The sequence below is a fragment of the Elephas maximus genome, chromosome 26 (assembly GCF_024166365.1).
Source record: "Elephas maximus indicus isolate mEleMax1 chromosome 26, mEleMax1 primary haplotype, whole genome shotgun sequence".
Lineage (NCBI taxonomy): Eukaryota > Metazoa > Chordata > Mammalia > Proboscidea > Elephantidae > Elephas > Elephas maximus.
The window spans coordinates 6,580,978-6,608,859 of NC_064844.1; the positions used below are offsets into that span (position 1 = coordinate 6,580,978).

General features: G+C 38.8%; 1 protein-coding gene and 1 long non-coding RNA gene across 2 annotated transcripts in view; one reads left to right on the top strand and one right to left on the bottom strand.

Annotated features, from left to right (window-relative positions):
- PNPT1 (polyribonucleotide nucleotidyltransferase 1) overlaps positions 1–27,849 on the top strand; it is a 43,559-nt gene extending 15,710 nt beyond the window's left edge. Inside the window, exons 12-28 of the mRNA XM_049870518.1 lie at positions 1,491–1,587; positions 2,047–2,149; positions 8,850–8,920; positions 10,658–10,694; positions 12,895–12,961; positions 13,046–13,135; positions 14,100–14,153; positions 17,356–17,462; positions 18,109–18,180; positions 18,302–18,365; positions 18,732–18,815; positions 19,132–19,215; positions 20,483–20,589; positions 20,677–20,732; positions 21,933–22,011; positions 24,122–24,169; positions 25,474–27,849. Coding sequence (XP_049726475.1) covers positions 1,491–1,587; positions 2,047–2,149; positions 8,850–8,920; positions 10,658–10,694; positions 12,895–12,961; positions 13,046–13,135; positions 14,100–14,153; positions 17,356–17,462; positions 18,109–18,180; positions 18,302–18,365; positions 18,732–18,815; positions 19,132–19,215; positions 20,483–20,589; positions 20,677–20,732; positions 21,933–22,011; positions 24,122–24,169; positions 25,474–25,632 — 1,379 coding nt within the window. The 3' untranslated portion in view covers positions 25,633–27,849. The remainder of the gene's footprint in view (positions 1–1,490; positions 1,588–2,046; positions 2,150–8,849; positions 8,921–10,657; positions 10,695–12,894; positions 12,962–13,045; positions 13,136–14,099; positions 14,154–17,355; positions 17,463–18,108; positions 18,181–18,301; positions 18,366–18,731; positions 18,816–19,131; positions 19,216–20,482; positions 20,590–20,676; positions 20,733–21,932; positions 22,012–24,121; positions 24,170–25,473) is intronic.
- Positions 19,211–25,477, bottom strand: LOC126068131 (uncharacterized). Its single transcript, XR_007515564.1, has 3 exons — positions 22,212–25,477; positions 20,009–20,130; positions 19,211–19,465 (listed from the first exon to the last, which is right to left on the bottom strand). It is a non-coding gene; the product is annotated as an uncharacterized LOC126068131 (long non-coding RNA).
- Positions 27,850–27,882: the final 33 nt, after the last annotated feature.

Consider the following 27,882-nt stretch of genomic DNA (forward strand, 5'->3'; position numbering starts at 1 on the left):
TAAACAGCAACGAACAACAACTAGGAAGTATTAAGCAGAAGATGTTATTGTATGATATTAATCTCACAAAAACTGAATATGAACCAAGTCTGACATACAGATCTTATAATTTTTTTTTACAAATAGACAAGTATACCCTCACATGAGTATTTTTCTTATTTTAAGATTAAAAACTCTGCCATTAGCTCGGTTTTTCTTTGTGTTTGGTATTAAGGCTTTTATCTGTAACTGCCATTGGGAAAGTCTTTTCTTACTACATTTCATCCTACGTATTAAGAATGAGAAGTTGTGTAACATGTTGCCTTACTTAAAAAGAAACATGATTTTGTATTTGTGTTAACACGTAGCAGAATATATTCATGATTCTCTGGGTTAATAGAATAATATTGTAAATGTTTGATACTAATTATTTTCCTTTCCAAATGCGACCTGGTTAAAGTATCAAAATTTTTATTAAAGTATAATATTCAGAATTATTCTTGCCTGACGAAGATAAAGATCCCTGGGTAGGCAGATGGTTTGCACTCAGCTACTAACTGAAAGGTTGATGGTTCAGACTGACTAAGCAACACGACAGAAGGCAGGGCTCGAAATCTGTTTCCATAAAGATCAAAGTCAAAAAAAAACCCGCGGAGCTCAGACTACCCTGTTACACGTGGGGTCGCCATGAGTCAGAATTGGCTCTATGGCAACGGGTTTGGTATTGGATTTTTTTGAATGAAAATCAAGCACTTAATATAGCTCTTTTTCTGTGGCCGTTTCTTATGTTCTGGTGACTTTATGTTTAATACACCATACACTTGAGATGAACCATACTTAAAGTTTGCCATAAATTAATCAAAAAAAAAGAATAGCTTAATGTTCTAAAGCCTAAGCTTTGGGACAGACAAATCTCAAGGGCTGCAGCTGTACAGATCACAGATGTATCAGTTATTCCAATTTTTTAGCCTCAAGGTTTTTTTTCTTCTGTAGAATGGAGCAGCCATAGAATTTACTTCATGAGTTATTGTGAAGATTGAAAGTGTTAAAACATGTAAAGTGCCTGGCTCATGAAAGCACTTGATAAATATTAGCTAAAAATGTTGATGTGAATTCGTAATATATAAAGAAAATTGCTCCCCAATTTGCAGATAAAGATAAAAATTCCTAACGAAAAAGAATAAAGGTGACTACTCTTAAAACCGTCAGTTAGACCTTCATAATACAGTTGTCTGGATTTGTCAGGGAACAGTACAGCAGGGAGCTAATTCCAGAGCAGTCTAATTGTGGTAGAAGGCTAACGAGCTCCCGATACCGGTACATATGAGGTATTTATCACTTGGCGTGTCTCCCCTTCCTGAGAACAATTGGTCCACTTTGTTTGCCCGACAACTAGATGTTCAGAGTCAGCTCCCTTGGTTTACTCCCATTAATTTGATGCTAGAAACTTAAGAGAAATGCTGTCTTCCGAAAAGAGAAAACCTTTGTTTTGATTTGTCTTTCTTCTATAGAAAAATTTCCAGAGGCCGATCCGTCTGAAATAATAGAGTCCTTCAATGTTGTTTCAAAGGAGATCTTCAGAGGTATTATTTTGAATGAATACAGAAGGTAAACATATCCATTTTTGATGGAATTGAAGCATGAGCTGTCTCTGCAAGGTGCACTGAAATGCTGTCTGCCTAAAGCAAGGAAATGTTGGGTTTTTTTAAGTGAACAGTAAAGAATCCTGATATTTATTTCATAAATGGGCACCTATTAAAGCAAGAATATGCAGACCGTGTGGATGTGTCCATCTGATTTGTGTGTGGAGTGGTGGTCACAACCCTAGCTGTCCGTCAGAATCACTGGTGGTGCGTGTTCATGCAGGTGCTTGGGTGACAGCCCTTGAGGTTCTGAGTCAGCAGTTGTTAGGGTGGGGCTCAGGAATCTATTATTGTTTTTAAAGTTCCGCCAGTGACTACATTACCCAACTGGAGATGAGAGTTTCCTAGGAGGGATAAAGAGATAATAGGTGATTTTTCTGATTTCCAACATTGTTTTACGTACGTACTTCCTTTATCACTGTAGGTGCGATGGTCGTGATTTGACTTCACTCAGGAATATAAGCTGTGAGGTAGATACGTTTAAAACGCTACATGGATCGGCATTATTTCAAAGGGGACAAACACAGGTAATACGTGTAAAAAGCTACAGTTATTTGCAGATTTAGGATCCTTTCATTAGATAAAAATCGTGTTACAGAGCGTAGTTGCTGCAGGTTTTTATCACGTGAAATATATTACAGTCATACAGTCAGTGTCTCAGTCCTGTTCCCTTCGCTTGCTTAGACACCACTCTTGTGTTGACTATGTCCAGTTCACTGCCTTTTTACGTATACGCGTATCGATTGTTTTAGATATGGAATTATGCTTTTTACCTTTTTCTTACACTAATCACTACTGTAATCACTAATTTTTGCCATCCTAATGGACACAAGGTAGAGGTACCTTGTTGCTTTGGTTTCTGTTTCCCTGATTATTAGTGAGGCTGACCATCCGTGTCAGCCACTCACCAGTCGCTGTGTAAACCATACCCAGGGGCACTGCACTGCCAAGGGGCACTCTTCACATAGATGCTGTTCCCAGGAGTTATGCAATGTGGTGGCCCTGATGCAAGTTTTCTCTTTTGTGAATTGCCTGCCTGCTCACACCCCTTTGGCCTATCTTTTTCTTTATATGGCTGTCATGGATTGAATTGTGTCCCCCAAAAAAATATTTGTCAGCTTGGCTAAGCCACGATTCTTAGTACTGTGTGGTTGTCCTCCGTTTTATGATTGGATATAATTACCCTTCATCTTGTAATGTGTTATAAATCCTAACCTCTGTGTGTTAATGAGCAGGGTCAGTGTGGTGTGTATTTTAAGTCACATCTTTACTCAGGTCATACCTTGCTTGAGCCACACCTTTTATCTTACAAAAGATAAAAAGAGAGAGAGAAGCAAGCAGAGAGGAGAGGGACCTCTCTGCCATTAAGAAGAAGAACCCGGGAGTGGAGCGTGTCTTTTGGACCCAGAGTCCCTGCATTGAGAACCTCCTAGACCCAGGGGAAGATGAATGCCAAGACACGTGGAAATCTCCAAGGAACGTCGGGCCCACAGATGGTGAAAGGAGACAAGGACCTTCTCCCACAGCCAACAAAGAGAGAAAGCCTTCTACTTGAACTGGCACCCTGAATTTGGACTTCTGCCCTTCTAAACTGTGAAAGAATACATTTCTGTTTGTTAAAGCCGTCCATTTGTGGTGGTTCTGTTACAGCAGCACTAGATGACTAAGATAGGATCTGGTACCAAAAGAGTGGGGCGCTCCTCTAACAAGTATCTAAAATGTGGAAGTGTTTTGGAATTGGGTAGACGTTGGAAGAGTTTTAAGGTGCATAACAGTAAAAGCCTAGAATAGTTTGAGGAGACTGTTGATAAAGTTATGAACGTCAAAGGCAGTTCTGGTGAGAGCTCAGAGGGAAGTGAGGAGAGCCGTAGAGAGAGTCTCTACCGTCCTAGAGAATCCACGTGGCGCCCGCAACAGAATGTTGCTGGGAACGTGGATGTTGAATGAGCTTCCGGTGAGGCTTTAAAAGAAAACAGTGAACACGTGATTGGGCAGTGGAGGAAGGGCGATGCTTTTATGAAGTGGCAGAGCACTTGTCTGAATTATGTTCCAAATGTTTGGTAGAAGGTAGAACTTGTAAGAAATCTATCTGGCTGAGGAGATTGCTAAGCAAGATCTTGAAGGGGCTGCATGGTTTCTCCTTGCCACTTATAGCTAAATGCAAGAGGAAAGAGATGGACTTAAAAATGAACTGTGCGAGATGAAAACAATTTAAACATTTGGACAGTTCTTTTGTACAAACTAAGGACACGTGCCCTAGAATGTCCACCAAGGTCATGGCTACACAATCTTTTGTTGCAGAAATCTAGCCTGTGACTGATGGATCTAACTACCACAGCAGAAAACCCATCCGCTTAGGCCGAAGGGGGCAGAGAAAGAATGAAACAAAGGAATGCTGTCAGCCGCTTGGAATTCTACAGGCAGGAAACAGGCACAGGAGCTACCTCTGTTGTCCTCTAAGAAAAGAAAAGGAGCATCCCTGGAGTGGCTCCGAGATCAGCAGAACTGTTGGAAGGAACACAGGAAGCAAGGCCTTCTCAGTTTTAAAGGACGGGGTCACAGCCTCCTAGGTTTCAAAGAGTCACATCTTCACCAACTTGGTTCTAGAGTGTAGTGCTGCCATTAAGGTGTGCGGGGAGGATGGGGCCACAGCCCAAAGCTGAGGGGGTGGGGCTGCCATGCCCAGGGGGCAGAAGAGCAGGGCCAAGGGGGCACGGTCGATAGACTAGGAGAATGGGGCCTCCCAAGGCTGAGGAAGCAGAGTTGCTATCCATGTTTTATCTTAGATAAAATGAGAGAGAAGCAAGCAGAGAGGAGAGGGACCTCACTACCACCAAGAAAGAAGAGCTGGGAGTGAAACGCGTTCTTTGGACTCGAGGTCCCAGTGCTGAGAACCTCCTAGACCCAGGGGAAAATTGATGCCAAGACACGTGGAAATCTCCAAGGAACATTGGGGCCACAGAGGTTGAAAGGAGGCGAGGACCTTCCCCCGGAGCCGACAAATACAGAAAGCTTTCCCCTGGAGCTGGTGCCCTGAATTCAGACTTCTAGCCTCCTAAACTGTGAGAGGATACATTTGTTTGTTAAAGCCGTCCACTTGTATTTCTATTATAGCAGCACCAGGTGACTAAGACAGTGGTTTCCTGTGTTTGTCCTGCTATTTTGTAGTAATTTCTTAATGTGCTTTAAATATTAATCCTTTTTCTAGAAACAAAGCAGACTTTGTATATGTTTTCTCCCTCCCTATCCTCTGTCCTTTAGCTTCGTCTGTGAGAGCCTACTCTATGTCTAGAGCGCACCTGAAATCTTCAGTTTTGACGTAATCATTCCTTCTCCTTTTCACTTTTGTGGTTTGTGCTTTTAGAGTTATATTTAAGAAACCCTTCCTACCCCAAATCACAGAATGATGCACCTACTGTTACTTCTGTAGCCTTAGAGGTTTTCATTTCTCTGTCTTGGAATTCACACTTATACGTGGTTTGAGGTGAAAACCTCCGTTGTGAATCAAGTTTACAGTAATATTTGCTAATAATCCATTTTTTCCCAAAGTTTATAAATTTAGTTTTAAACTCTATTCTCTTTCATCATTCCGTGAGTTTTCTGGGCCAGTATGAAACTGACTTAATTATGATTTTGGGATATGTCTTAATACCAGAAAAGGAAAATCCACCCTCTCCCTGCCCCCGTCAAAAAAAAAATTACATTAGCTATTCTTGTACATTTGTTCCTTTATATAAATTTTAGAATTATATCAAGTTTTCAAAAAATCCTTTTAGGATTTAGATTGGAATTTATGGATTAACGTGAGAAAGAAATGATGTTTTTCCCGTTTAAATAAGACTTTGCAATGAATATAAGCTATCTCATGATTTGGGTTTTTTTTATTATTATTATTCTGTACCATAAAGTTTTTAAAAGTATCTCCGTTAAGATATTCAGCAAACTTTTTTTTTTTTTAATCCATTCTGACAGTCTTTGTCCTTTAACTGGAGTGTTAAAGTCCATTAATGTGTATTTTAGTTAGTGTTATGTTTAATTTTAGTTCTGTCATTTTTATTACATGTTTTTGTTTGACCTCTGTCTTTTCTCTGTTCTTCCTTTCTGCCTTCTTTTTGGATTGAATATTTTGTATAATTTCATTTTCTTCCTTAGCTTCTTTTTTTAAAAATTATGTCTTGTTGTTGTAGTTGTTGAGAATTTATACAGCAGACCGTACACCAGTTTCAACAATTTCTACACGTGCAATTCAGTGACATTGATTACATTCTTTAAGTTGTGCAGACATTCTCACCTTCCTTTTCCTCATTGTTCTTCCCCTATTACCATAAGCTCACTGTCCGCTAAGTTTCCTGTCTGATCTTTGAAGTTGCTTTTGTCAATTTGATCTTATATAGATAGTTCTTAAAAGCACAATGCTCAACGCAGACATAGTTAAGCTAAACTAATGTTTAATTTTAAGAGGACTTCAGAGGATATTTTTGGTTTCAGATTTAAAAATTATCTCAGAGCAATAGTCTCAGGGGTTCATCCAACCTCCATGGCTCCAGAAAGAGTAGATTCCATGGGAATTTGAAATTCTGTTCTGCATTTTCTCCCTTTTGATCAGGATTCTTGTATAGAATCTTTTATCACAACGTTCGGTAATGGTAGCCAGGCACCAACCAGTTCTGATCTCGTGGCAGAAGAGGCAGTTGTTTATGGAGGCCGTTGCCACACATCCCATTTGTTTTCCTCCTGTTCCTGACTCTCCTTCCTTTGTTGTTCTGCATGAATAGATACCAGTTGTTGTACCTTGGATGCCACTTGCAAACTTTTAAGACCCTGGGCACTACACACCAAGCTAGAAGATAGAACACATCCAGTAAACACAATATTAGGCCAATTTACTGAGATGTCTCATGAAACATGACCCTAAACCTCCAAACCAAGAAACCAAATCTTCTTTAGCCTCTTGAGTTGAACATGATTAACTCATTCGTTTTCAGCCTTTTAACATCTTGTAATGAATGTCTTTAGATTCATAAATTCCCTTTTAAGTACCGTTTTTGGTGTTTCCCACAAATTTTGATCAGGAAGATTTTTATTACGATTCAATTCAAAGTATTTCTTAATTTTCTTTTTAATTTCCTCTTTAATTCAAGTTATTATTTGGTAGCTGTAGTTTACTTTTAGTTTCTAGACCAGGAAACATTTGATAATGTCAGGAGACTTTTTTGGCTGCCACATCCAGGGGAGGGGGAAGGGATACTGCCAGCATCTAATGGGTAGAGGTCAGGGATGCTACTAAATATCCTGCACCACCAGCTTCCCACACCGATGAATTATCTGGCCCTAAATATAAAAAAAATTAAAAAATAAAAAAAATTTTTTTTTTTTTTTAAATATCAGTAGTGTCAAGTTGAGAAGCTCTGTTCTAGACATAAGGGGTATAGAATGCACTTTTTTTTAATGAAAAGTTTCAAATATACAAAAGTAGAAAAATATAATGAACCTGCTGTGCCTGTGACCCAAATTCAACAATGATGAACTCATGGCAAACTGTATTTTGAAGCAAATCTGAGGCATCATTTCATTTTATCCGTAATTATTTCAGGGATTAAAAAATTTTAAAACATAGCATCATTAACACACCTAAAATAGCCATTTCCTAATATCCTTATGTCTCAATGTTCCCACTTACTCAAAGGTTCAGTAATTTTTTTAACACGCGGTTTGTTTGAATTAGGATCCAAATAAGGTTCATACATTACAATGATGTGATACGTGTCTTAAGTCTCTTTTAACGTATGGATTACCTCTTTCCTCTCTTTTTTTCTTTCCTCATAGTTTGTTAAAGAAACCAGGTTGTCTTGTGAGGTTTTCCGTGAACTAGATTTTGATGACTGCGTCCTTGTAGTATCGTTTAACATATAACTTGGTTTCCCCTGTATTTCTAGTAAACCGATAGTTAGATACAGAGACTTGATCTTTGGAATTCAGTTTTCTGGCAAGACTGCCTCATAGATGGTCGTATTTATGCCCATCAGGAGGCATATGATATCTGTTTTTTTGCTCTGTCTTTTGATGTTAATAGCCATTGAAACTTGTTCAAATCATGGGATTTTTGACTCTCCTTTGTTACTTGTTTCTAGCTTTAATGGCATCATGGTCAGAGAACGCAGTCAGTGTGGTATTGAACCTTTGCATTACTGAGGCTTCCTTTGTGGTCAGTTTTTATAAATGTTCCTTCCATACGTGCTAGCAAAGAATGTATATAATTTTGTTGGGTAAAGTTCAGTATATGTTTCCAGGTTGAATGTATTGTTATTCAGATTCCTGTGTTTTTATTTAATTTTGTCTTCTTGATTTATCAGTTTCTATGAGAAATGTTAATATCTCCAACTACAGTTGATTCCTCTAGTTCTCTGTATCCTGTCAGTTATCACTTTGCAGGTTTGAGTCTATATTGCTAGGTGCATGTATGTTTGCTCACTTGTTTATTTCACAAATATTTATTGAGTATGAACTGTACTAGTAAGGAGCCCTGGTGGCACTGTGGTTAATACAGTCGATTGCTAACCGATAGGTCAGTGGTTCGAAACCACCAGCAGGTCGTTAGGAGAAAGATGTGGCAGTCTACTTCCATAAAGCTTTACAGCCATGGAAACCCTATGGGGTCGCCATAAATCAGAATCAACTCAACAGCAGTGGTTTGGTTAACTGTACTGGTGCCAGTCACTGTTCTGGGCAATTTCAAAAAACAAGACTACAACTGTGAATATAATACAGCTACGTTGATTATGTAGTTGCCATCATAGCATTTCTTCAAAGATTCACCAGCAAATTAAGTGTTGCTTTCAGGTTATTGTAAATGAACCTTCAAATTTCCATAATTTTATAAAGTACTGTAAAACTTTCTAATTTTTTGAGCATTCTGATTACTTTAATTCTGTGTGAGCTCCTGGAAGCAGCGATCACATCTAACATATTTGCCCTCCACCCCAGCACTTCTAGCACAGGGCTGATTGTAGGTAGTCTGTGGTGTTCAACACTGGATCATTGAGATTTAGACGTAACTTGAGTATTCATAGAGTGAATAAATGTTTACTACATTAAGTACAATGGTAAGCTTTGTGTAAAAGGTGCTTCTCTTCTGCTTTTTAAGAGCTAATTGGGTTCTTCAAATACTTTGTTTTCATCTTTGTTGTAAGTATATTAAAGCCTGAGGACTTTTTTTTTTCTCTTTAGGTGCTTTGTACTGTTACGTTTGATTCGTTAGAATCCAGTGTTAAATCTGATCGAATTATAACAGCTATGAAGTAAGTTTATGTTTTTGGATTATGACATTCCAGCATATAACTTAAGTTCATATAGTATGTTTGTACTCTTTTTTTTAACCTGTACCTCTGTAGTTCATTTTTCTGTTTACATAACATCGATTTTCAGTGACCCTCGAGAGTTTTTGTTTTGTTTGTATTGTCTCTGACTTACTGGTTTGTGAACAGATACTGGTAAACCATTTAACCCCTTCACATGAGCCCGTTTACTTTATTCTCTTGTCTGTAGAACCGTTCCTCAGGACAGATTTCCTGGGTAATCTTGAATGGATGGGCTTGTGTATTGTAACAAACAAACAAAAGAGCATCAATTATGGGAACAGCCCCAGTTGCTGAAAAGAATTAAAAGAATTGGGAGCTGTTAAATTTGAAAACCTTGTCCAGGCACAAGCCACGTTGGATTTTGTATCTGGAATACTTGGCTCTCTTCCCTGTTCCTAAAAAATGAGCAATAACATCGTGTTGGTCAGCTTTAGGTGATGAGAACTGGTATTACAGCCCCCCACATTCCTGCCTCAGAGTCCAGGGACGCACAGCCACGGATACTCTCTTCCTCAGTGTCTTACAGGGCTGCTCCTTCTCCCCAGTTAAGGGTCCCAGACCCAGGGGACTCTGCCTGCCTCTTTCCACTACCCAGCTGATAGCCTCAGGATAGCCTCACTGATTTTTTTCTTAGATCTGATAAAATTGACAGATCTCAACATAATGATAATTGTTTTGGAAGCTCTTATACTTTGTATTTTATATTCCATTCTGGGCCAAAACATTGTTGCCCTCCCCTTCTTCACTTTGGCTTGTTTCTCTTCTAGGGAAGACAACACAGCTTAAGAAGAGAGCGCACTGGGTTTGGCCAGGGCCCCTCTGTGTTCTAGTCTTAGGTCTGTCTGTAAGCATGTAAGCGAGGGTCTCGTGCCGCTCAGCCATGGTGGCCTTTGGTTTCCTTGTAAAATGCAGATGCTGGACCATATGGTTCCTGTCTGCCTCTCTAGCTCCCAGAGTCTGATTCCTTTAATCTTTGGAAGGAGATTTGGTGTTTCGATGTCTTTTCCCAGGTCTGCAGTTTACGGTTGTGCAGAGTCTGCCCTGGCTCAGAGCTTCTCTAATTCTTCTGCACAGGGAGGTGCCCTTCTGTAATTCCACCAAAAGGGGGTGCTGTTGCTGCTAAGGCTCCGTCTGTGCCCGTCTTCTCCTCAGTTGTAGGTAAAGCTGGTTTCCCGCTGCCGAGAATTAAGCCTTTGTCATCCTTATTTTTCCCCAGTGTTCCAGATGGAGTCACAGCTGTTCACTTTTCATGCTCTGAAAAGAGTTTGCCTGTCAGATCTTCTGATTGCCCCAGTGGTATCGTTTCGGTTACTGGTCCTGATTTCATGTTGACTGGAAGAAAGGGCGCAACTCTGAGATTGGACTATTGTGGTCCAACATCGCGGATTCTCTCAGTTCATGCTTAAAAATGTCCACCGTTTTAGTATTCAAATCTAGATACTTAAGTGCCTGTATTGGAAACAGAATTGTTTTTCTCAATCAGCGAAGAATTCATTCCTAAGCTCCAGAAAAAAATAACGTCTCGGCATTTATCTTCCTAATAACCCTGGTTTTCCTTTCAAACCAACTCTCTTTAATAACCAGTGGTGTTTTTTTTTTTTAATTAAGATTTTTTCATTTATGGAAATAAAATGTTTGCATCTATATACTGTGTAACATTATGCTTTTCATTTGCAGTGGAATAAAAGATAAAAATTTCATGCTGCACTATGAGGTAAGGTGAATTTTTCCCAACGTTTTATTATAAAAAAGCAAAGTTGAAATAAGTTTTCCAGTGAACACCCGTATGCCCACCACCTAGGTTCCCCCACTGACATGGTAGCTTTGACAGTAACCGCTTCCCGGCCTTTCTAGTGGACGCCCCTAGGTACTATACTTTAGTCCTGTCCATTTTTTAAAAGTTGATATATTTAACCGCTTCCCGGCCTTTCTAGTGGACGCCCCTAGGTACTGTACTTTAGTCCTGTCCATTTTTTAAAAGTTGATATATTTAACCGCTTCCCGGCCTTTCTAGTGGACGCCCCTAGGTACTGTACTTTAGTCCTGTCCATTTTTTAAAAGTTGATATATTTAACCGCTTCCCGGCCTTTCTAGTGGACGCCCCTAGGTACTGTACTTTAGTCCTGTCCATTTTTTAAAAGTTGATATATTTAACCGCTTCCCGGCCTTTCTAGTGGACGCCCCTAGGTACTGTACTTTAGTCCTGTCCATTTTTTAAAAGTTGATATATTTAACCGCTTCCCGGCCTTTCTAGTGGACGCCCCTAGGTACTGTACTTTAGTCCTGTCCATTTTTTAAAAGTTGATATATTTAACCGCTTCCCGGCCTTTCTAGTGGACGCCCCTAGGTACTGTACTTTAGTCCTGTCCATTTTTTAAAAGTTGATATATTTAACCGCTTCCCGGCCTTTCTAGTGGACGCCCCTAGGTACTGTACTTTAGTCCTGTCCATTTTTTAAAAGTTGATATATTTAACCGCTTCCCGGCCTTTCTAGTGGACGCCCCTAGGTACTGTACTTTAGTCCTGTCCATTTTTTAAAAGTTGATATATTTAACCGCTTCCCGGCCTTTCTAGTGGACGCCCCTAGGTACTGTACTTTAGTCCTGTCCATTTTTTAAAAGTTGATATATTTAACCGCTTCCCGGCCTTTCTAGTGGACGCCCCTAGGTACTGTACTTTAGTCCTGTCCATTTTTTAAAAGTTGATATATTTAACCGCTTCCCGGCCTTTCTAGTGGACGCCCCTAGGTACTGTACTTTAGTCCTGTCCATTTTTTAAAAGTTGATATATTTAACCGCTTCCCGGCCTTTCTAGTGGACGCCCCTAGGTACTGTACTTTAGTCCTGTCCATTTTTTAAAAGTTGATATATTTAACCGCTTCCCGGCCTTTCTAGTGGACGCCCCTAGGTACTGTACTTTAGTCCTGTCCATTTTTTAAAAGTTGATATATTTAACCGCTTCCCGGCCTTTCTAGTGGACGCCCCTAGGTACTGTACTTTAGTCCTGTCCATTTTTTAAAAGTTGATATATTTAACCGCTTCCCGGCCTTTCTAGTGGACGCCCCTAGGTACTGTACTTTAGTCCTGTCCATTTTTTAAAAGTTGATATATTTAACCGCTTCCCGGCCTTTCTAGTGGACGCCCCTAGGTACTATACTTTAGTCCTGTCCATTTTTTAAAAGTTGATATGTTTTTTAAGTCTATTCAAATGTACAGGTTTTACCCCATCACATTCTTGCCTGTTGAAGCCCCAGAGCCACGTGACCCGTAGCGCTCCCCACAGCCTGGGTGCTGCTGTTTGCATGCTCATGGTGCACCTCGGACACCCCCCCACCCCCGGCCCCTCCTGCAGGCTGGCGGCTGGATCCAGAGGCTTGATCAGATTACATTCCCTTTCTCCTCTTATTGTTTTTGTTGTTGTTGTTAAAGAAACTGGAATACCAGATTTTTATGGGGGATCTTCCAATTTTTAAGTGATAACAACTAATTCATATTTCCTTAAACCAGCATAGCAGTCCAGTTTGCAAACTCTGGCTAAAATATTTTTTATTCCCACATTAAATAATTCCATTGTTAAAAGCTAAAAATACACACACTATATGGAAAAGATGTGCGCTTCCTCAGTATGCATTTTTTATTAAAAAACATTAATACTGAGACATTATGGAAATGATGACATAATTCCCCGTAATCATCTACTTTCCACCTGCTGAGTCACAGACACACTAGAAATAGCTACTTTTAGCGACTTGGTGTACATTTTAGATGTCCACACATTTTCGGTATATATGTTAGTGTGTACAGTTTTTTTCTAACAAAAATGGGATTGTACTATTTTGTAACTTGTTTTACTCTTTTATTAAGATGTCCTGGGCATCTGTCCATCTCAGTTATGGATGTTTTCTTTTTTTTAAGTTTCCTCCTTATGCAACTAACGAAATTGGCAAAGTTACTGGTGTAAACAGAAGAGAACTGGGGCATGGTGAGTACAAATCTGTACGCTTAATCCAGTATTCTTACAGAGGCTTAGTACCTTCGTTGCTCATTGTTTTCTGTTCCAATTTAGGTGCCCTTGCCGAGAAAGCTTTGTATCCTGTTATTCCCAAAGATTTTCCTTTCACCATAAGAGTCACATCTGAAGTCCTAGAGTCAAATGGTATTGCAATATTTTTTTCCCTAGTGGAACATACCAGATTCTTTGTTATCTTCCTAACTTTTCAGAAGTATTGTTACATTATGTATATTCTTACAGGGCCCTAGACTATTGTAAGAGAAAACGTGTTTAGTTAATCATATACCTACCTGAATCTCTGTTCTTAGTTAATAAGTTGTTTTGAGAGCAGTATAAAAGAGTGATTTCTCTTCACGTGTCACTAATATAATCTAATTTTGGTTATTTGTTTGTTTTTACAAACAAACCTCAGGGAAAGGCTGTCCTGGTGAGAGGAAGGGCCAAAATAGAGTGGTCTGTGAGGGGATGCCCGTCATATCACAAGAGAAGAAGGCACTACAGGGGGAAGTGGGGCTAAAACATCACATGTAACTCAAAAATCAGTCCAAGAATCAAGAAGAAATAGTCATTGAAGGCAGGGAGGGCACAGAGTTATCCTCAAAGGTCCAGCAGACATAGAAAGATCAGGTGGTCACAGGTTTTGAGGAGGAAACACCAAGGGAAACTTAGAATTTAAACTGAAGGCTTCTGTATTCTCGACTGGGTATGACTAGGCTAATGTGCTTATGGCCCAGTGAGAGCCAGAGCTCTCTACCTTTAACTGTCGTCTGAGTCAGCGAACCAAAGAGATGAGTTAGCCCTTCTAGAAGGTTTCTTAGAATCAAAATTTCTGTCACAGAACTTTGTGTGAAGATGGAAATGTTCTGTGTCTTGCTGTGCAATACAGTAGCCAATGTGGCTAGTACCGTGGAGGAACTGAGTTTTTTTATTTTAATTAATTTAAATGTGAGTAGCTGAATACATCAGAACATGCAGCTCTGTGTTTGTGGTTTAGGCCGTACCTGCTTTTATAAAGAAGGAAGAAAAAACAATTTGAACGGCCAACAGTAACAATTTTCTACATGAAAAAAAAGTCGGTATCTTTTAAAGCTATCATTTCTTTCTGTAGGGTCATCTTCCATGGCGTCTGCATGTGGCGGAAGTTTGGCATTGATGGATGCAGGTAAAAGGATTGTGTCTCAAATCTAGGAACTCAGACTTTATGCATACCTGATTAGATAAATACAAGATTTCTTTAAATTGGATTTTAGTAGGCTGGGAGGGCTCGGATTAGCAAACCAGACCAGAGCCAAGATAGCTGCCAGGTAGAGCTTCAACTCTACGAACATCTGCTGGATATGGCTGGCTAAAATCAATATGCCGTGAAAATTATTTTCTTGCCTGGCGACCCAGTGACCTTTTGCACCTTCCAAAAGGTGGAGAGCTCTGGGCTTGGTTCTGGTCACTGAGAAAGTTATGTTAAGCAAGAGTATTAGGATCCATAAGGGAAAGCAGCCGTGTAATCTTCCCATCAATTTTGTGAGCCACGAAAAGATAATGCCACTCCCAGAAGGCACGCTGCAGGTGGTTCACCATAATGCCCAGGTCCGAAACACCATATGGGAAAGTCAGCACTGGCACTTAAAGCCAGTTTCTGCCAGACAGTCACCGATGATGCTATTTGTGGACCAAAAGGAAAGAAACTCAAGGCCACATGGGGAGCTCTCTGATAAGGTCACATGCTTAAAGCACAGGTATGAAAGATGGATAACTGGGACGATGTGAACACGTCTAGAAAGACTGACACCTTGAACAGGCTGAAGCAAAAAACGCTAAAGGCAATTAAAGGCATTTTTCTAGTGTGCTCAAGGGAAGGAAAGCATAATTGATATTTAAGGCGGGGGTGGTGAGCTGTGTCGGGGGTAGTCAGCTGCTTCAGACAGACAGCTATATTTCATCTGGTTTAAAGGTGGAGTGATTGCTGACCAGGCAGATTAGGAGCAGAGCCCCTATTTCAGGTCAAAGGAACAGCATGTGTGAAGTCATGAAATTTGGAAACAGTGTAGTGTGTTTCTGGAATGTATTCGAAGGAAGCGTGGAAATAATGAACTGGAACCAGATTTTGAAGGCCATTGCATGTTAAGGAGTTTGTACTCAGAGCTAGCATTTCCCAACTCTGTGTTCCGTGGAATACTTGTTCACAGATTGTTGATACTTGTGTGGCATGAAAAATACTTATTCTGTTCTAAAGGAAGTTTAAGCAGGGTGAAGCAGGCTCGTTTACTGTGGGCTAAATAGCCTTTCTATGCTGATGTGTGTACTGAATAGCTAGGGTCAGGGTACGTGACTATTTCCCAAACTTCTTGACTGCAGAGCATCTATTACCTATAAGCAGGTAATGGGGAACGTGAAGGGTTTTATATAGATTCAGATCTGCATTTGGGGACTGAGTTAGTTTTTCCTATAGTTCAGCTGATGACTCTGGGGGATGAGGTTGGGGTTGGGAGGAGTAGAGGAGGGGAGAGACTATAGTCTGGGACTCAGGCAGGGAGACTGTTGCCCAGACAAAAAGTGACATGGAGTTCAACTAAAGGAGAGGCAGTGGGTATTTCATTGTTTAGGGGAAAAGGCAGCTTCCTAAAACAGTTATAGGATGAACGAAACATATCTTTGTGACTAGATGGGATATAGGATGTAGGAAATGTATTGATTCCGGCCCGAGTGTCTTAGTTGCTTTCAACCAAGATATGGAATGCAGGAGGAAAATCATTTATTAGGGGTGATTCAGTTTTGAATATAGATATTTAAGGTGTTTTGGAGACATCTAGGTAGAGGCAAATTGGATATACAGGTCCAGGGCTTGGCATAGAGAGCTAAGCTGGAGGGATAGATTTGTGGTCATCATCGTAAGTGGTAGATAAGACCATGGGTGTAGGTGAACGTGCTTGAAATGAGATCCCTACTGCACTTCTTTATACCAAAATAAGTTCAAAGTGATCAAAATGTAAGTGCATTTTAAAAAACGAAACATAGATTTTTTCAAAATCTCGGAGAAGAAAGCCTTCTAAGCAAAATTTAGAAACCATGAATTGCATAAAACTTTAAGAATTCAGCACAGAAAAAATCACCATTAAAAAAACTCAACAAACTAGAAAATAATATTTTCAATAGATAAATGTGCTGTTCATGTTGGAAAAAAAAAAAAAAAACCCACTGCCGTCGTTCATATTGAAAGAGCTCTTATAAATCACTAAGAATAAAACTAAAAACCAAGAAGAAAACTTGTGATGGGCATTACAGGCAGTTAATAGAAAAAGAACTATAAATGGTTTATAAACTGAAAAAAATGTTCAACCTCGCTTATAAAAATGGAAATCAAACTAAAAACAGTAAGCTACCATTTTACCTCTTAAGATTGGCAAAGATCAAACAGTTTGACAAGAATTGACAAGGATGTGGAGTAACAGCCCTTCATAAACTTGGTAAAAGTATAAAATACTGTGCACTCTTTGGAAGGCAGTTGAACAGTGTAGCAAACGTAACAGTATAACGAATGTAACTGTGTAACGAACGTAACAGTGTAGCACAACAGATAACTCTACCCTTTGAGTCAGCAATCCCACTTGTAGTATAGCCTGTAGACCCTGCAGCCATTGAAAAAAGTCAGGGAGAGCTTTGTGTGGTGGCAACTGTCAATGTCTAAGATAAATTGTTAAGTGAAAAAGGCGAAGGGCAAAATAGTGAATGCACGTGGTATACACCCATGAGTAAAGAAAATAAGAGATTACACTTAAACCAGTGGTGGGTGACTGCCCATGGGGAAGTGGACTAGGGTTCAGCTGGAAGGATTTACCAAATATATATTGTTACTTTTTGAAAAAAGAAAAGACACCATAGGCAAAACAGGAAAGAAATGGGTTACTTTTAATTGAGTTTGCTATTAGAGGGGTTTCTGCCAAGTATACTGATGATCTGTTAGAATTCTTTTAAGGGGCTTTATATATTCAAGACCCCAAGCCCTGGTAGCACAGTGGTTAAGAGCTCGGCTGCTAAGGAAAAGGTCAGCAGTTCAAATCTACCAGCCACTCTTTGGAAATCCTATGGGGCAGTTCTACTCTGTCCTATAGAGTTGCTGTGAGTCAGAATTGACTCATTGGCAATGAGTTTGGTTTTGGTTTTTTTGTTTGGTTGGTTGGTTTTTGGTTTTATGTGTTCAAGAAGAAATGAGCTAGTCGGATCACCACTTAAGACTTTTCCAGCTCAGCTTTGGTAATTGTCAATCTAGAGAACACTATCCATTTACACTAAATGTCATCAGAATGATAAACACGTGTGCTGGGCTAATGTAACACATTCCACGCAAAGGCTCTTTCTCCCGATTACAGGGGTCCCAATCTCATCTGCCGTCGCTGGTGTAGCAGTTGGATTGGTCACCAGGACCAACTCTGAGAACAGTGAAATAGAAGACTATCGTTTGCTGACAGATATTCTGGCAAGTGCATTCACACTCTCGGACGTTTAATGGTGGGGGTGACCCCTGCTTTATAGCATCCTGTGCTTACAAGAACACTGGCAGTCCCGGAGGAGCAAGGCACTTACTCCGTCCTCCCCAGCATGCTCGCCTGGGTTATTATAGGATGATAGTTAAGACTAAATTGTCGTTGTTGTTAGGGCTGTGGAATCCGTTCCGACTCATAGCGACCCTGTGCACAACAAAATGAAACACTGCTTGGTCCTGCGCCATCCTCTCAATTGTTGCTATGCTGGAGCCCATTGTTGCAGCGACTGTGTCATTCTGTCTCATTGAGGGTCTGCCTCTTTTTCGCTGACCCTCGACTTTACCAAGCACGATGTCCTTCTCCAGGGACATCATGGCTCACTTTCAGATATTCCTGAATTAATCCTTATGCACTTATGGCAGGAAACGTGATCTAAAAACATTTCCAATGAAAGTATTTGTAGCTTAAAAAGTCAAACTGGAGACACTAGTTTAATGTAAAAGATTTATGTGTGATCGCCTACTTCAGAAATTGAAATGCTTCTATAAATTTTTTTTTTTTCTTTAACTCTTCTATAGTGACTGTGGGTGAATTTTGTTTTTGTATAAAACTGTATCATAATGTTTTCAATTCCTGAAGGGAATCGAAGACTACAATGGTGACATGGATTTCAAAATGGCCGGCACCAGCAAGGGAATAACCGCGCTTCAGGTATTTTTAAAACTCGGGGGTTTTTTGGTTTGTTTGTTTGTTTTGGTTTGTTCTGTTTTTGTGATATTTAAATAATGTCATGAATCAATACTCGTGTCATGTTCTGGCTCTTCCAAATTAGGCCGATATTAAATTACCTGGAATACCAATAAAGATTGCAATGGAGGCCATCCAACAAGCTTCAGGTAAGCCAGTGTACCTGACTCACCTTTCTTCGCTGTCTAGCTTGCTAAATGAGAACTATGATTCCCATTAAACTTAACATAAAATACTGTTTAAAAATGAAATTTCATGGAACTTAGATCAAGAAATATTAAGTTAATGAGCACATGACTACCCACAAGAATCAGTGAAAATCTGATTTTTTACAAACTAAGCAACTCTTTTTAAGATAGGATTTATGGAGAAGGAATGAGTAATATTTGTTAGGGTAACTGGGGTGTGGAGAGCTTTACTAAGCTAAAAAGTTCAGATTTTACTCCATAAATGCAGCTGTATCAGGTCACATTTATTTTATGTAGTTAGATTTATTGTGTTATTATCTTTTCTAGTGGCAAAGAAGGAAATATTACAGATTATGAACAAAACCATTTCAAAACCTCGATCATCTAGGAAAGAAAACGGACCAGTTGTAGGTAATGCATTAAAATTATTACTCATGTCATGATAAGATAAATAATATATGAAAGCATATTACTGGTTTTAAAATGTTTTAGTCCTTATGTAAAATGAAAATATTTTATAGTTAAAGTACTTTGAATTGGGGGAGACATTCTTGGACATTAGAACTTTCAATATTTTAGTCAAGTAAACCGTTTTTCTATTTTTATACTGAAATATTTCTACATGTGTCTAGGTCAAAAAAAAAGAAAAAGTGGGAGTGACCAAGACATGTTTTGGGTTCATATATGTGTTTGAATTATTTATATTTTTGTCTGTATTACATTTCAGAAACTGTTCAGGTTCCATTATCAAAACGATTACGGTTTGTTGGACCAGGTGGATTACATTTAAAAAAACTTCAGGCTGAAACAGGTAAAAGTTGTATTTAGTTTGGGATTTTGTTATTAATGCTAGACCATGTAAGTGTGCCATTTTACCTCTATTCTGTTGCTTCAAAACTCTGTGTTTGAGAAATAAAGAGAAAGACCAGGAGAAAAGGATATGACATGTCTTCACTGTAAACCTTCTGATGCCTCTAGTAGATCAGCAAATGGTCATCTTTAAATACATTCAAGAAGAATGATCAAGAAGTCATCAGTTTTTAAGGCAGCACTTTAAACACCTAGAATAATTTTTAGTTTTCACTTTAGAGGAGTTATGCTTAATTATCTTTTACTATTTATTATTTTTGCTACTTTCACTTAGATTTATTTACCAAAAACCCAAACCAAACCCAGTGCCGTCGAGTCGATTCTAACTCATAGAGACCCTATAGGACAGAGTAGAACTGCCCCATAGAGTTTCCAAGGAGCGCCTGGCGGATTTGAACTGCTGACCGTTTGGTTGGCAGCCATAGCACTTAACCACTACGCCACCAGGGTTTCCCTTAGATTTATTTAGATGCTTTTATTTAAAGAGTATATTAGAAATACCAAAAACAAAACCAAAGCCTTTGCCGTTGAGTTGATTCGGACTTATAGCGACCCTGTAGGACAAAGTAGAACTGCTCCATAGCGTTTCCAAGGAGCGGCTAGTGGATTCAAACTGCCGTCCTTTTTGGTTAGCAGCCAAATGCTTAACCACTGCGCCACCACGGCTCTACGTTAGAAATAGTATGCTTTTTTTTTTTTTCCTGGAAGCAATCTTTGGGTTACTTAGTACTCACCAGCTTTGAGGTTACTGAAGGAGGGTGAGAAGCAGAGCCATCTTAGCCAGTTCTTAAGATTGAGGATGGAGAAAGGAAACTCACATGATTTCGTTCCTCCCATCTGTTGGCCACTCCAAAGGCTAAGAGGGAGAGAGGAAAAAGGTGAGAAAAGGGTTCTGGAATAGTTTCTACTCATAATTAAGAGAACAAAGCCAGACTCTCCAAAATTAGAATTGATTATGGGTTCCCAGAAATTGGGTAGGCTGGTGTATCCCCAGGACCTAGTGTAATGCCAGATACATAGCAGATACGCAGTGTGTATTTGTTGGTGAATGAATCCCTCGTTCCCTGCTGCCTGCAGCAGTGATTAAACAGCACACTCCTGCCCAGCTGCTCTCAGGTCCCACTCCTGCACTCACCTCTGCTTTTCAGACTGGTCTCCACCGAGACGGTCAGGTTAACTTGACTCTGTTAAATTTATCTTTTTCAAAGGTGTAACCATTAGTCAGGTGGATGAAGAAACGTTTTCTGTATTTGCACCAACACCCAGTGCTATGCATGAAGCAAGAGACTTGATTACCGAAATCTGCAAAGATGACGTAAGTATAGATGGTACGGTAGTTACTTTTTTCTACTTATTGTTGCTGTTTCCTTTATGAATCTTACGGCTTATTTTCCACTTACAGCAGGAGCAGCAGTTAGAATTTGGAGCAGTGTATACCGCCACAATAACTGAAATCAGGTAATTTAGAATAATATACTTCCTTGCTTTTTGAAGCTGTGGTATCACAGTGATTAAGAGCTCAGCTGCTAACCAAAAAGTTCCGATCCGCCAGCCACTGCTTGGAAAACCCTATGGGGCAATTCTACACTATCCTGTAGGGTCACTATGAGTCAGAATCGACTCAACGGCAATGAGCTTGGTTTTGTTGGTTTTCAAAAGATTTATATTACAAGGCCAGGTTGACTTATCGTATTTATTTTCTTTGAAATTGTAAGGTGTTTAGATGATATATCAATTATTGTATGATAATTATTTTCTAAGGTAGAATATGTTTTAGAAAAGATTTTTGGTAACATCATTCTGTGATTACAATTATAGTAGATTCTTCTAACTGAGTTTTTTTTAACCAAAGCTTCCACCTTTTAACTCTTCTCAATAAACAGATCCAAATAGACTCAGCAGTATATATATATATCCTTTATTTTTTACTTATTTTTTGCTTTTTGGCAGTTTCTTGTAGGCTTGTTTATAGATAGTACTACTTTATACCCAATTAGCACATTTTAAAGAATACCAGTTTATAACTTAAAAGCATTTTTTTTACCAGCTAAAAAGATTGGATTTTCAGGATCAGAAAATCCCCTTTTTAAGGGGAAAAAATCAATTGAGTATAGCATGAATATACAAAGCTGTTTGAAATGATTGGTAAAGGGCATTAGGATAATTTGCTTAATATTGCAAGTGAAAAATAAGGAAACAATTGCTTATTTTAGGAGAATAGAGGAAAAAGGAAGAGAAAATTTTTAATGAAGAACTTTTCTCAAATTACTACTTTTAATAGGTTGATGATAATTCTACACTATTTTAAAATAATACAATCTGTTTTTTTGGAAAATATTGTTAAGAGAAAAAGAATATTCTACAAGCTTTTTTACTTCCTTTCCTTTATCCTTTCTTTGTCCTTTGCCCCCAGGTATTTCAATAGAAGGGTACATTTTCTGTTGAAAAATAAACATGTGTTTTAGCCATTATAGATTTTATAGTTAAAAAAAACAATTACTGGTATGTGGTTTTTTCGGGTTTTTTTTTTTTTTTTTTTTTGGTGGTTGTTAAGTTTTTGTTTTCTTATTTTCTCCTACAAAAACAGTCACAGTTTGATTATCGATAGATAATACAGATACTTGTCATTTTACCGGGGTTGTTATTTCCTTTTTGTAGAGATACTGGAGTAATGGTAAAGCTGTATCCAAATATGACTGCCGTGCTCCTTCACAACACACAACTTGACCATCGGAAGGTAAGAAGCAGAAAGAAAGAAGTGAGGAGGGAGGGAGAAAAGGAAGCAGAAGAAAAAAGACAGATTTGATTATTTTGTAACTGCCTTAAAATTACCATACTGAAATTACCTAGGTTGGTAGGAATTTTATACTTTGTCTACCGTTAGCCCACGCGTAGAAAACCAAACACGGCAGAGACGCTGCTGGCTAAAGTTTGTACCTTATTCACCACAGATACTCCATGCTTTTCCTTCCGTGACTGAACAGACATGCCTCTCGTGTGTTGAGGTGGAACAACTTCTAGAGCAAGCGTGCAGCAGTTGCTCAAAATGTCTAGCCACAGCCCTGTTTTCCCAGTTTTCTTCTGGTCAGCCAGTCATCACAGGATGGCTCTTAGGATGTTTTAAAGTTTATTTAATCTTTGCTGTAGCTCATACATCTGGAAGACTAAGCACATAAGAATATTCCAGAAAATTATGGGGACAGAGGGAGTAATATGGGTATCTGTCTCACCAAACATTAAAATGTGGTAAAAGCTATGGAGAATGAAACGGTGCGTTACTAGCCCAGAAACAGATGATACGCAGAACAGGAAATTAAAACAAGAAACTAGAAACAAACCAGTTATATACATAGGAACTTAATACATGCTGTGAGGTGCATTTTAAGTCAGTAAAGAAATGGTTACTCAGTAAATATTGGTACAACTGATAATCATAAAGCAGGATCTCTACTCACTTTTACACTAAAATTCTGTCTGAATCGAAGAGCTAAATGTAAAAAAGGGATGGGGGGGGGACCCTAGGAGGGAAAAGGGCAGTAGAAGAAAGTATGAAGACCTTAATAATCTTGGAAGTGGAAAAATCTTTCTCAGCATGATATTAAAGCCAACAACTTAAATAACTTGATAAGATTTGACCTTGTAAATGTTTTTTTTTTTAATGATTTAACAAAAGTTATAACGAGCAGGGTTGAAAGAAAAATGAAAAACGAGGGGAAAAGTGCTTACAGGATGTGTACCATGTGCTTAATATACAGAGGGCTTTCATAGCTAAGTAAGAAAGATGAGTGTCAGGAGTAAAAGGAGTAAAGAACACGGGCAGGCAAATCACTTTAAAAAAAAGAAGCCAACCAAGAGACACGAGAAAGTATTCAGTATCACCAGCAATTTTCATAAATGCAAATAAACCAAGGTACCATTTTTTAACTTTCAGATAGCTGAAAATTCCCAGTGTGGGTACGAGATGGTGGTAAGGGGTAGACATGCTCATCACTGTTGTAAACCAAACCAAACCAGTTGCCATCGAGTCGATTCCGACTCATAGCGACCCTATAGGACAGAGTAGAACTGCCTCATAACGGTTTCCAAGGAGCTCCTGGTGGATTCGAACCACCAACCTTTTGGTTAGCAGCCGTAGCTCTTAACCACTACGCTACCAGCGTTTCCTCATCACTGTTGATGGGCGTGTAAATTGGGACAGACTTTTTGGAGGGCATTTGTGTGCGTACTTTTGGACCTAGAAGTCCCCTGCGTAGGACTTTGTTATGAGACAATAAGTAGACTGGATAAATACATCCAGAAAGATCATTAAAACACTGCAAATTACTTTTTTCCTCAAGTTTTTATTTCAAAGACTTTTAAACCTACAGAACAATTGGAGTAATAATATACTAAACACTCATGCTTTTCATGTGGACTCACCAGATAGTAACGTTTGCAGCCCTGGAATTTAAAACCGATGAAATAGCCACCTTTAGGGTATTGGCTAAATAAATTACACAATATGAATATTCAACTGTAAACCTTTTTTTTTTTAGATGAAAAGATGACTACAACATAACGGTGAATGAAAAATCAGCAAATTATAAAACAACAGGTGGTTTTTTTAAATGGAATACACACACAGGAGATGCTTGCTGGAATATTCACTGGGGTGTTAGTAGTCTTCTACAAATACAGGGGCTTCGAATACTTCTAGATACTTCTGTATTGTTTTAAATCTTTACAATTAACAGATTTTACAGTCAGAAAAATCAAAGCTGTCTTCCACTTGAGGAAAAAAATGTGCATTACCGTGAATGCTAGATAACTCTTCACAACTGCTAACAGGTTGACGTGTCCTCTTTCAGATTAGACACCCCAGTGCCCTGGGATTAGAAGTTGGCCAAGAAATTCAGGTACCTGTGTTCAGCCTTTTAGCATTGACATTGTCAGTTGTACTTGAAGTTTTTATTACTGTTTTCAAAAAGTAAAATGAAAGAATAGAACATTTATGGCATGTATTTGTATGTGGTGCTTCTTTTTTTAAACTTCAGTTTGCTTAAGCAAACTTATTCATGATTTAAGACGCAGTTATTTTCCTCAAGGACCTTGCTGTTTGGTTACAATAGTCAAGTTTAGAGCTCTTAAAAATACATGAGCAGGCCAGTGACAGTTATACAGGGGCAGTGATTGGAGACAGGACATGAGACCCCTGATAAGATATCTTGGTTGAAGGCCTTGCGTGTCATATTTGAGGAGCTGAGACTTTAATTGCTTTCCCACTACTTGAGGCTAAAAGTTTTCGAGCTTGATAAAAGCCATGTTGTTCAGGTCTAGAATTGTGATAACAATTGACCTTTTTTTTGTAGTCCTTTATGAGTGGATGAAAGAAGTCATTACCAGTCTCGTTTTTGTCGCTGGACCCCACTCTGTTCTGGTTATACTTAATACCCCTCACCTGGGTAACTAAGACCTCAAGTTTATTCCCAGTCTGTAGTCTCATTGTTCAAGTAGCCTCCAGGGAAAGATGGCAACTAAGACATAATATCTCTATGTAAGGTTGTGTGGTCAGGTTTTTTGTTTGTCTTGTTTCGTTTTTGATATCAGAACTTCTTTCGTTCTTTTTTAGTATCAGGGACTTAAAAACTGCTGCATTTTCCTCTGGCTTTTATTTTCCACGGTCAAGCCAAAGAAACTCCAATGTGATGGTCCTCTGAGGCAGTAGTGAAAACTGGAATGACCTAAGCGTAACCCTGTTTAGTTTATAGCACAGTCAGACCAGGAAAGGCCTTCTTGTCTAAGATCATTCACCATGGCTTGGATTGTTTCCCGATATAGGGACACAAGGTCCCACAGCTTCACGCCTCTATTTTCTTCTAAGAATTTTATGGTCTTAGTTTTCACATTTAGGTCCTTGACCCGTTTTGAAATAGTTTCTGTGTACAGTGTGAGGTCTGAAGAGAATAAAAAGGTACTGATTAGTGTAACAGAAGATTATAAGCGGTCAACTGAATGTCCCTGTCTCTATTCTTTTTTTATAATTATTACTTAACCAGATTACATTTATTAAGTATGTCCCTCCAAGCAGCATCAAGTTGTGCTTTCAGTGAACAAGTAAAAACATCAGTCATTGTCTTAACCAGGCCATGTAAATTTAAACATCTTAGAATTTCTGTGCTAATCACTGTGCTGGAGCTTTAACGCTGTTTCCTTAACACAGGTGAAATACTTTGGACGTGATCCAGCTGATGGGAGAATGAGGCTTTCTCGTAAAGTGCTTCAGTCTCCAGCTACAACTGTTGTCAAAACTCTCAGTGACAGAGGCGGTATTGTCATGGGGGAGCCTGTCTCACAGTCGTCATCTAATTCTTCCTCGTGATTTTTTAAGAGAGTTCTAGGGTGATAATCTATAGAGCAAAATTTTAGGACTATCTTCCAATGTGTAGATTTATATATAGTATAAATATATTCCAGTTATCTGTCCTAAAATACTCATTTACGTGTGCCATTTTTTCTTAGAGAGTAACTTATATTCTCTTATCCTTACTTACGTTATAAATCAATAAATATTTTTTATTAAAAGTAAATGTTTATACATCTTAAAAAAGAATACCCTTTAGTACCCTGTCTGAAAAACTTAGAAACAATAGATCACATTTGCTACTCTAAGGGACCTCTGTCTACACACCTTATTTTTCCTCTTTACATACTGTAGAGACAGTTTTCCCATAGGCATTTGACAGCTCACCTCTTTGCCCAACAGCTTTACTTACCTGCAAATATTTCACAGACAAGAACTTGCCATTTTCTTCTTTTTTTAATTCTACCACTGGATCACCTACACTTGGCACCAGTAGGTGCTGGAAAATGTGTATGTAGTTCCTAGGTATTTTGGACCACGGCTATGCACAACAATCACTGAACCTGGGTGAGACCCAGAACTTTCAAAAGTAACAGGAATGTCGGGGATTCTTTGCTCCTGTGCTAAACAGATGGAAGGTACCATCTTCAAAGCTAGTGCCTGTGACTCCAGAAGCGGCATCAGATATAAAAAGGAATTGAGGGAGCTGGTGTGACCTGTTGTTTATGATATGGTGCCTTTCAGATTGGTCACAAAAGCATAAACATAGTGAAGTAAACCTTATAAACTTTAAAACCAAACCAACTGCCATCGAATCAATTCCGATTCCTAGCGACCCTACAGGACAGAGTAGAACTGCACCATAAGGTTTTCAAGGCTGTAAACCTTTACGGGAGTAGATGGCCACATCTTTCTCCCAAAGTATTATAAATGGGACAACAGATAAGATGGTAATTTTTTTTTTTTAATTTGCCTAAATATGTGATAAAATCATTTACTCATCAAATAGGAGCTGTGTCATTTTCCTGAGTGTGTTCCTACCGGTAGTGTGTGGATATCCTAGGGAAGGGTAAGAGAAAGAGGTATCGTGATTTTCAGTTACTAAGTAGATGTCGGAAACAGTCATGTACACAGGTTGTTGGTGTAACTGTTAGTGATAATCTGTGAGATGCTCACTGCCATCATTTAAAATGTCACATCTTAAATCCAGAAATAAACAGCACAGAAAGGCCATAATTTAGAAATGAGTAATCCTCCTACTAATCTGATTAAATATTTGTAAATAAAAGACTCAGGGTTAACTAGTTCATAAAATACTAAAAATGTATCTGGCTGAATCAAAGGTTAGAAGCTAAGTCCCACTCCCTGTGGTGGACTGGAACCAGGGCTTCCAAGTCATCAGGAACTAAGGCAGTTCTCCCTTGCTACTTCCCTGTACAGCCTCATGGCCTCTCATTTGTGATTCTTGTCATACAACTGTTCTATTCTCCGCAAGCCTGCTATCTCAGTGTGGGGCAAAAGATGGCTGTCCCACAGGAAGTTTGTGTGTCTATCAGTTCAAGTTCTTTCTCCTGAAGAAAATGGTAGCTCAGCTTGAAAAAGGTGTTCAACCTGGTTAGGGTTGCCAGATAAAATGTAGGATGCCAAGTTAAATTGGAATTTCATATATCCAGCAAATAAAATTGTAATTTAAGTATATCCAATGCACTGTTTGGGATATACTTATACCAAGAAATTTTATCCATGTATCTAAAATTCCAATTTAACTGCCCTATATTTTTATTTGCTAAGTCTGGTAACACTGAACCTAGTCTAAACAGCTGTGATCAAGAAGTGTAGGGAGCAGGAGGAGGAACTAAAGGCAAGTCCATTAAGTTATTTGATTTAGAGGTTACAAGATTTTCCTTGTAACCTCTATTAAAGAATCCCCAGTGTTTCACGAAAGCCAAAAGTGAGTAGTTGGCTGTAGTTTCTGATATTGTGGCTATGAAATTTAATGCCATTCCCAAGGATTCATAAATTAGAAGAGTTGATGTTCAAAAAAATATAAAAATATGTAAACCATTATATTTTTAATAAAATGACAGAATATAGCAGTTTATTAAAAAGATTGAACAGTATGACCAAGTTGATCTACTAAAAGAATGCAAGGATGCATAAACATTAGGATATAATTCACTACAGGCATACCCTCTTTTATTGCACTTGCAGATACTGTGTTGTTTTTTTTTTTTTTTTTACAAATTTAAGGTCTGTGGCATCCCTATG